General features: G+C 40.5%; 1 protein-coding gene across 1 annotated transcript; it reads right to left on the bottom strand.

Annotated features, from left to right (window-relative positions):
- Window positions 1–4,298: 4,298 nt before the first annotated feature.
- LOC147518193 (uncharacterized) lies at window positions 4,299–4,898 on the bottom strand. The gene has a single exon (XM_086593853.1). It carries the CDS (start codon window positions 4,896–4,898, stop codon window positions 4,299–4,301), a length of 600 nt encoding a protein of 199 aa, XP_086449979.1.
- Window positions 4,899–10,506: the final 5,608 nt, after the last annotated feature.

Below are 10,506 nucleotides of genomic sequence, written 5' to 3'. Positions count from 1 at the left end.
GAATACATATTAACTTGAGTTTCAAAGAAATAAATCATCATTCCCCCGCTAAGGAGATGTATGGATATCCGAGATTAATTTAGGAAACGAAGTTTTCACACCGAAGTCGTTGTAGTATAAATGAAGTTTGTGAGTATCTTTTTCGAAAACTCTCACGAGGCTATAACTTCCCACTAGGGAATTCCTAGTGGTTTAAGGCCTTGTTGCATATGGTCAATGCAACCGCACTCTGCTAAACGAGAATTAGTTTAGGACTACACATATTTTGGCCACTTATCTATTTTAGTGTCTCTTCTTTGCTCGAGGACAAGCAAAGTGTCGCTTTTTGGGGTAATGTGATAAGCACCCAAAAGTGTATTATGAAACCCCATTGAGACATATAAATTTGGTTAATTATGTGTTTAATAATCATGAAATAAATATGTTTTCATACTTTTGCGTGTATTTGCAAAGAAACATGGAAATATTGGTTAAACTGAAATAAAGCACGAGGAACGGGGTGATATACTAATTCTCCCAAATCCATACGAAGCATCAAACTTCCAAAGCTCCTACCTCTCGAACCGGGGACTCGAATCACGCTAACACCGAGAGATGCTCAGACAATCGTATGATGAACTCTACGATAGGCGGAAATTGTAACATCGCCCAAAATACCGGACCGCCATGGATCGCACATGGACCTACTATCGAGGGCCACAAGATTGGATGAGTCATCAATCATGGAGCATGTCAAGACAAAGATAACAAATTATTGGTGCAAAGTTGACACCTTGCATGTAATAAATTAGATTAGGTGTTAATAGTGAAAAAAAAGGCAAGGTGTCACTTTGTTTTAATGTGGTAGATAAAAATGAATCAATGTGGTTTGATAATTCACGTGGGAGGAAATGAGATTTCTCTCAAATGGAGAAGAAATTAGACAAATGTGGGGACACTCCATTTACTCCCTTGACTTATTTTCCTCACATGACATTATTTTAGTTCCTTAGTGAAAATGAGAAGTTAGTTTTAGTTTTTATGAAAAAAAAAGCTTGTAATAGTTTTAATGGAGGAACACTTGTTCTTCTAGAAAATAATAGAAGTGAGTTTGGTTGTTCATCTTTCTTCTCTCTCTCTCTCTCTCTCTCTCTTTTGTGTTTTTCTTAGTTCATAAATCTTTGTCCCAAGGATCATGAGCTAACTTCCCTTTTGGGGAGTTAATCTAACTCATGTGAGGGTAAACAAATTGTTGTTGGTTTGATAGGTTTAGGAAGAACAACTAACTCTACATCCTATCCCAAAATGGTAGTTGGTGTAGAGTTTAGTTAGGAATCAAGCAATGAGCTTAGAGATAAGTCATTGTTTGGTTTCACTTGCTAGCATGTATGAGCTCTTTAGTGAGCCATGCATGTTAGGGATCAAATCTATTTTTCCATTAGGGACTTGTCTATGAGTCTAGGAAGAATCAAAACCTTTTTCAAATCAACACTAATGATAGTTTCACATGAGGAGGATTAACTCTCCACCTTCTCTTTCAAATATTTATTTCGGTATTAAGTGAATGTTTTCAACGTTAATGTTTTCTTAATGTTTATGTAGGAAAGAAAAATCTAGCATTTATATTATGACCTTACTCCTTAGTTTCCCTTAATTGTAAATTCCAATTTGTAGTTGTTCTAAGCTTTAGTTTAGTTTGAATCTTTATTCTAACTCTACGAAACGAAGATCGTGAGTAAGGAACCTTGATTGCTTTTGCACCAATTTAGAGAGTTCAAAACTCTAAGTAGTGTTCTCCAAGCATATATCATCCGTCATGCAATTATCCATAGTACCTGATGAACAGTGGTAGGCTCTGATGATGGCTCTCCTGGTGAGAAAGCAAATATCCAAAAAACTGGATTTCTTCTCTTCATAAATCACCTTGTTTCGATTTTTCCACAAACTGACCATGCAAGTCAGCGAGCAAGCTTTCCACATATCCAAGATCAATGCGCTATGATGCTTGCTTTGTTGCAAAATATCGTTGAAGGATTCTATACCTGATCGCATGCTGAAAATTTGCCGCATCTGATCCCAAACTCGTTTTGCTAGAGGCGTGGTACAAGATGTGATCGATGGTTTCTTCTTCTTCGTTTACATATACAAAGATCGCTGAAGCAAGTCAGTATCTTCCTCTTTTTTGCAACTGATCATCCGTTTCGCGATGCCCTCTTACTAGCTTCCATGCAATTCCTTGCATTTTAGGGAGTATCTTGGCGCTCCATATGAACCCGCGAACCCATGTGCTTCACCGCTTTTTTCCCCGATGTCTTCATGTGTCTGCTGCTGCGAAAATTTTCCTTTTCCATCGAGGAAAGCCATACTCTTTCATCGGCCTTGGAATCATCGGGATGTTGAGAGAGAGAAGGTTGATACCGATTGCTTGAAGCACTTGTGAAAAGTTACCCGAGAATTCGGTCCGCGACCTCAATGAACTCCTCAGAAAGCCTTCCTTGGAATTTCTTGATATCGTCACTTTCTTCCGGGAAGAAGTCGCGCAAATGGGTTTCTTCAGAGCCAGTTTTCGCTAGATATTAATAGAGGAGCCATTCCCCACTATCCATCCATGGAGTTCGGTCATCTCCTTAAGTGCCCATCCGATGCCCCCCAAACTGTCGATGTCTTGTAGTTGGTCCAGCGCCCGGATCGATTTGTGTACTTTCCTCTCATAAACTTCGACCGATCATTCTCCCTCGGAGCGTCCCCACGCTTTGTTTCATTAGCATGGATAGGTTGATATCTTTAAGTCTCCGAATGCCTAGACCACCTTCCTCTAAAGGTTTGCATGTTTTTTCCCAAGACACCGTAAAAGATTTTCTCTCAGCCGGGTTACCACTCCAAATGAAATTCCTGATGATTCGCTCACATTCTTTGATCACTGACTGTGGCCATCTGTAGATCGCCATATTATGGACTGGGATACTATTTAGAACATGTCTCGCTAAAACAACCCTTCCTTGAAAAGATAGCATTTTCCCCGCCCATCCTGCCGCCCTTTTCCTAATCTTGTCCACCAGCGGTGCCAATGCCTCCCTTGTTACCCTACCCATGATCAAAGGTACTCCTAGATAATTCTCCGGTAAGCTCCCTTCTTTGATTCCCATAGTTGCCTGAATCAAATTCTTCTTTCTGCTTTGCATCGGACTTAGAAAAATCTTGCATTTCTCTTTATTTATGAGCTGCCCTGAGGTGTCTTGATACCTGTTAAGAATCTGCCCCACTTGCTTACGACATCTCATATTTGCATTGCAGAAAAGAAAGATATCATCTGCAAACATCAAGTGCGAGGGACTGCAGTACTTGGAGTTTATCACCATCGGCTGTATCTTGTTCTCCAGGACCAATCTACTTATGCTTCGGCTTAGGCAATCTTCCGCTATAGCAAATAGCAGAGGAGATAGAGGGTCTCCTTGTTTAAGACCTCTTCCCGCAGAAAAATTCCCTTGTGGTCCACCATTTATCATGATAGACATTGTGTTGCTTTGGAATAGCGCTTGAATCCACCTGATCCATCTTTCATTGAACCCCACCTGTCTGCAAACTGCCCACAGAAAGTCCCAGTCCATCGTGTCAAATGCTTGAGAGATGTCAAGTTTTATCCCAATGCTTCCACCATGTCTAAGAGTCTGCAAATCATTCACCAGTTCCGATGCTAGGCCAATGGCTTGTTGTGAATTTCTATTACGGATGAAGCCATATTGTTCCTTGCTGATGATTCGTTCTGCTACTGGACGCAGCCTTGCGGCAAGAATCTTTGTGATGACCTTGAAGACGAAGTTCGAAAGATATATCGGCCGAAATCTGCCTAACTGATTGGCATTTTTCTCCTTTGGGATTAGAACAATGAAGTTGGTATTGATACCAAATGGCAGTCTAGATTTTAAGAAGAAATAGCAGATGGCCCTTGTAAGATCATACCCGACTATATCCCAACAATGGTGGAAAAAATATCCGGAGAACCCATCGGGACCTGGGGAGCTGTCTGGGTTCAAATGAAAGACAACTGCTTTCACTTCTTCTGGTGTTGGAATGGATGTGAGGAGATCATTATCCTCAGCTTGCAAGTCCTGAGGCATAACATGTATAAGATCCCAATCCATAGTATGCTCCACTCTCCTGAATTTGGCAGAGTAATGGTTGACTATGTGCCTGCCGATCTCCTCCTGAGTGTGAAGGGTGACACCCTCCTCATTCCTCATTTCTGTGATCAGGGACTTACTTTTATTTCTATTGGCCATTTCATGAAAGAATTTTGTGTTTCGATCATTGTCCTTGTCCTATTTTGTTCTTGACTTATGTTTCCAAAAATCTTGTTCCTGCTGTAGCAGCAGTTCCACTTGATTTTCTTGGTCCACCATGTTCATCACAAAGTCCTCCGTAACATCCCCACTCTCGAACTGCTCATGCATCAGTTCCAACCTCTTGGTTTCTTCCTCTACCTTGAACCTGATGTTACCAAAAGTCTCTTTATTCCACTTCTTCAAAGCAGCCTTTAGTCGCTTCAGTTTCTGAGTGAGAATGTATAAAGAGTGTCCCGATAATGGCTCCTGCCAAGATTCCATCACCACATCTTTGAACTTTGGATGGGAGCACCACATGTTGAAGAACTTGAAAGGCATGTTGTTGGGTCGCGGGATACTGATACTACCCCCCATTAAAGGTGAGTGGTCCGAGCAAATTCTGCTCACCACCTTGTATTTCCATCCTGGGAATGTGGAACTCCAGTTCACATTACATAGCATTCTATCGAGCTTGCCTAGAATTTTAAAATCTCCGACTTGCTTATTCCACCAAGTAAGCTGAAACCCAGAATTGGGAACTTCCATCAGTTGGTTGTTGTTCATGAAGTCTCTGAAGTCATTCATGGAAGCAGCCATGGGATTATTCCCCCCTCTCTTTTCCGAGACACTTAAGTAGGCATTGAAGTCTCCCAGAATCAGCCATGGCAAATTTAAAGAGTTGATGGTGGATAGTTCTAACCAAAGAAGTCTTCTTTGCACGTAAAGGCAATGGGTGTGCACTATGGTGATTAAAACATTGTCAACCATAACTGTAATATGCTGATTCGAAAAGTGAATCATATTGGGAGCTGAAATTGAATCCTTCCACATGAGCCAAAGGTTAGGTGTTCTTTTAAGATCCGAACTGGGATTGGAGTAGAAAGCACTACTCATTCCCAAAGATTGTAGAAAACTTATGGGGAGATCAGTGGGATAAATCATCGGTTCTGCAATACCCACAATCTCCGGTTCCCATTTATTGATAAGCTTAGACAGTCGATTCTGAGACTTGTCGTTTGCTATACCTCTAATATTCCAATATATGCACCTCATTGAGAATATTGGAAATTTATTCGTTGCATGGTGAAAGTCGAAGTTATTCTTCCGTCCCTTAGTCCTAGATCTTGATCCGGACTCGGTGGCCGGAGGAATGTGAGGATCAGAGCTGCCATTGTGGTTTGTATCTTTCTTTGTTGCTTTGGAGTTGGTCCTCCACTTCCTCTTCAATCATATCACTCCAGTTCGATGATTGCGGAGAGGTAGGATTAGGAGGCTTAGACTCGAGTTCCTTCACTTGTTGCTTTTGCACCAGTAGGTGCAGCACTTTCTCCGCCTCAGAGTCTGCTATGTTTAGTCCCACTGAAGTTGTATGGATACGAGATAGCAACTCAAATGTAGATCCTCCTCTCTCTGAAAATGGGCTGATTCCATTGCGCAATATGAGCCAATCCTCCTCTCTTATATGAGGTGGTGGAACTGCTGTTGCTACACTCTCCGTTTGCTGGATCCCTTCCTCCTCTCGAGTCTGCCTAGAAACACAGCCCTCTCGAGTCTGCCCAGAGTTACAATCCTTTCGAGTCTGCCTAGAATCCCAGACCTCGCGATTCTGCCTATAGACCCAGCCCACATCTCCCGTTACCAGAAGATCTGCTGCGCTACTCTCCGCTTTGATGGATCCCTTCCTCCTCTTGAGTCTCCCCTCGAAGTCCGTTTCCAGAGTCACCGTCTTCGCGAGGCTGCCTAGTGTCACAGACCACATCTCCCGATACCAGAAATGTTTCCCCCGGAACTTGTTCTGTAGGAGATTTCTCATGTTCTCTGTCATTTTGCTGCGCCTTACCATGTTCTAATTGGTCAATCTGAGTACCTCGATTCTCAGCATGTTGCTCATTTCCAGAATCTTCTTGCTCCTGCTGGGTACCTCTAAGAACAGTTGCGGTACATGTATGAGGTTTTGGTACCTGGTCTGGGACCAAAAACTCCTGATCCTCAATAACATGAACCTCCTCCACTTCACCTAACCCATCGAACCTGTTTTGAACATCAACCCCTCTATTTTTTTCTCCAGGCTTTTGGTCTCCGGATAGTCTCTCCTTGCTTGTCGCTCTCTCCTAAGTTTCTTTTTTCTCCTTTTCGCCTGGAAAGCTATCTCCACCATGTTAGGAGGGGAGGGCGCCCACCACCACCTCTTTATCCTTATTTGTCTTATCCTTATCTTTGTTGTCTTTGCATATCCCTTCTTAGCTTCCGCGACCGTGACCAAGTGCCCAACGAACAATTTTACAATGCGTGCACATTTTTGGTAATTTCCCAACCTCATTCGTTTGCCGGTTAAAATTCTTAGCTTTGACGTAGATTTGATCCGGGATAGGCTCTGACAGATCAACATCCACTAAGATGTTTGCGTAGTACCCATACTCGCGATTGAGTGTTTTTTCATCTACTTGCATTGGATAACCCACTCCACGTGCTATTGTCATGAGGGATTCGGGCTCCCAGTATTCCTGTCCAAAACCCGGCAAACGAATCCAGACCGAACCATGAGATTGTCTTTGGCTGTCTAGATTGAAATTTGGAGACCATTGGCTGATTCGCATAGGGTTCTTATCAAAGTCCCAAGAACCCTTTGCCCAAACTCTATTCAGATCATCCGCATTCGAAAATCTTAAGAATAGGAACCCCTTTCCGATAGCTGTAATAAGCCACTCGCCTGTTGGTTGCCAGATTTGGTTCACTAAAATACGCACTTTGTCAAGCGAGACTTTTTGAAGGTCTATGCATCCCACCAAACAATGTTTGCAGAATAGCAACCCTGCCTCATAAGCCTTATCCGGTATTGTGACAGCGGGGTATTCTCCCATTTTTTCTGGAGTAGTCAGCTTTGTCACAGCCGCATATGAAATCCTCTGTGATTCTTTAGGAGCTGAATCTTCAGCTCAAGCCTCTATGGTGATGTATTGCGTTGGTGGTTGTAGCTTTTCGTTGGTCACCTTATGGGGGTTCTCAAACTCATAGATGTCCATGGCTGTCCCTTCCTCTCCAGAACTTATACTGTCAGCAACAAAGGATTTTACCCGAATGAGGAAGTACACATGATCTATTAGGTGAGAGGACCGATTCCTGAAGCTAATCAGAACACCCACTGTACCTCAGTGGTGGATTTTACCTGAAAGCAAGGATAAACCAAAGGTGTCAACTTTCCTGATAGAGACCGGAACACTCACTGTTGATCAGTGAGGGATTTTACCCGACGACAAGAGTGAAAGAGAAGAGAGAAATTGATCCTACTTCCTTGCCCTATCGCAACAATCAATCGTTAGGGCGTTGATGGATTTTACCTAAATAGGAAAGGAAATTAGGATTGAGAAGATAAGAAAGCTTTGTCTAAAAACTTTTTAACTAAAAGTGGCAAAGTTTTTGAGCACAGGATCATAAATGTTACTTAGGTTATCTCGCACCCACTCGCCCAACCTTTGGTCCCCATTGACAAAAGCTGCAAAAACAATAAATGGTAGGTGAACATGAGACAATGCATCTAACAAATAGTAATAATGTCATCAGGTCTTCACAAATCAGATAATACTTTCAAATCATCTTTTCTTACCTAAATAGCACGAACCTGAGCTAAATGGTATCTAGGTTGTGTATGTTTATATTTCACTCCCATTTTCTTACAATGATTCCTAGGTAATTTATAATCACATCTCATAGGTCTATTAGATAGACTAGATATAACAACATCATTAGCATGGTTATGAGATGGAGCACAAGATTGTGAAACCTGGTTCAAAAATGATATCGGGTGGTCATGACTAGTGGTTTTATACCAAACCTGAGAATTGCTTCTTCTAACATGGCAGTGACACTTAATATGACCTACACCACCACAATAATAACAAATAATAGGTTGTCTAGGGCGGTCAACATAAGAGGTGGAAGGGACATTATTAGCTGGTATACACCCTGGTTCCAACGAAGATGCAACTGACGTAGAACACATATCAAGATTAGCACAAACACGTGGACACTCCTCAATATTCAAATTTATATCACCACTACAAAGATTAGGAAATGTTATATTGGGGGTCCATATTCTTCTTTAAAAGATCAAACACAGTTTCAATATCCTTTTTAGTTTCATTAATGATGCCAAACTCACATTTCAAAGAATTATTCTTATCCCTAAGAGATTCATTCTCTGCCTGTAACTTGTTAGCAATACACATATTTTCATTAACTGTGGAACTCAAAATAGTGTTTTCACTTTCAAGAGATATTACCCTTTCAGCCAACCTCTCGTTATCATTAAGCAATTCATGATTTTCCTTTAAAAGTGTAACATACAACTCATGAAAATTTTAATTTGAATCACTCAACAAACTATCACTGCTATTACTTAGACTAAGAGTGCAATCATGAGAAAGATTATCATTAGAAATAGGACATGAAGAAGTAACATCAAGAGTATCCCTAAAACAAAAGTCTTGAGATATAGGATTCACTACTGCTCTCAGTTCCTCATCATCACTATCACTAAAGTGGTTTGGACGAACATACATGGACTCAGATAAATAAGACCAAACATCATCATCAGGGTCATCACCCAACAGTTGGTTATTAGTCTCAACCAAATTAAGCTCATGTATATTTTCCGACTCCCCAAGTTAGTTGTTTTCCTCAAAAACATTAGGTTCTACCTGGTTATGGAGTTCTCTCTTATTATATTCCTCCATAGATTTTACTAACTGATTGACACGAATAAATTGTTGGGTTGTCTCATAGGTAGCTAGTGCCTCTCTCTTGACCTCTTGCACGTTCAACGTATTTTGCATGTTTAATGTATTTTGCTCCATTTGAGCAAGAGTGTGTGCTATAGAAGATGAAAGTGTAGAAGGATTGTAGGTGTTATAACTCCACATTTTTTTTTTTAAATTTAATGAAAGTAAATACGACAATCCACACAAACAATATCAAACAAATATATCAATTTCAATTTAAAAATTATATGTTTAATATTGTTGCTCCTAAACCCAAATAACACGATTCCCAGTTCTTGTGCAAAAGCACCGTCACTCGATCCATGTATCAAAAAGGCTTTCCTAATAAGCGGGCTTAACCTGTCCTAATGCAAAATGCCTAGGGCTGGTTAAGGTGAATTATCCTTCCTAAATATAAGAAAAACAAAATGAAAACAAACACACACGATGCAAACTAATTCAATCCTCACAAGTCCGAAGTGTACCTCCTTTTGTTTCACCGTGTCCTGCAGTACTTGAATACCATACGAGCACGGTTCTGGATCCTACACAACAACTGGAAGTAGCCTGTAAAAAATAAGATGCCTCAGTATAGAAGTCAAGGTGCGGGTTCGCTCAGCAAACACTGCAATAGAGCACGTGCGCGCTCTGTGTTTAATTTGCAGAAAACAAGAGAAATAGCGCGGGCGCTTTCTCCAAGGCAAAATAGGGCTCGTGCGCACTCTAGGTTCCTCACAAGTAGACCTGCAATTTTTCAGAGAGGTTCCTACAGATGTCAGAACCTTATTTATGTGGTCGTATGCAGAAAAATCTAAAAAGATATTTAACTATAAATTAACAAAAACTACGGCTAAACTAAAAACAAAAAATATTGAATTACATAAAGTAAGACTTTAAGACTCAATTGTACCACTGCAATCCCCGGTAGCAGCGCAAAAAACTTGATAGGAAATTAACCAACCTAAATTAACAGGCTAATTAAATCCTATTTTACTTATACTGATACTTGCAAGAGCACGAGGTCTATTGTAGTAGGTGTGCAAATACGAGGTCGATCCCACAGAGAATGCGTGTTGGGTACAATTGAATATTAAAATACTACTTAACCTAATCCAAACTATATTGGTTTATAGGAAAAGTAATTATTAACTAAAGGTAGTTAAACTATGAAAATAATAAAACTAATATTAAAATTATTAATGGAGATAATACTAAGGCATTCGAATCCACCCTAGACTGTTGTAAGTTATCCTAATTCAATTAACTCAAAGTTCTCCTTTTATTACGAGTAGCACGAGGGAAAGGTAACCCTAGCTTTCTCGAAGATGTGAATGTTGAGCTCTTATATAATCTATATATTGGTTTGATTGAATTTCAGCAAACGAGAATATAAACTCCTAACAAAAATCGTCTTCTTACAGCATGATTTCTCACAAGTTTACGTAAAC

Source organism: Coptis chinensis, chromosome 2 (genome assembly GCF_015680905.1).
Source record: "Coptis chinensis isolate HL-2020 chromosome 2, ASM1568090v1, whole genome shotgun sequence".
NCBI classification, from domain to species: Eukaryota; Viridiplantae; Streptophyta; class Magnoliopsida; order Ranunculales; family Ranunculaceae; genus Coptis; species Coptis chinensis.
Note: the sequence above shows the minus strand (reverse complement) of the source record. Positions and strands in the feature narration are given on the sequence as shown.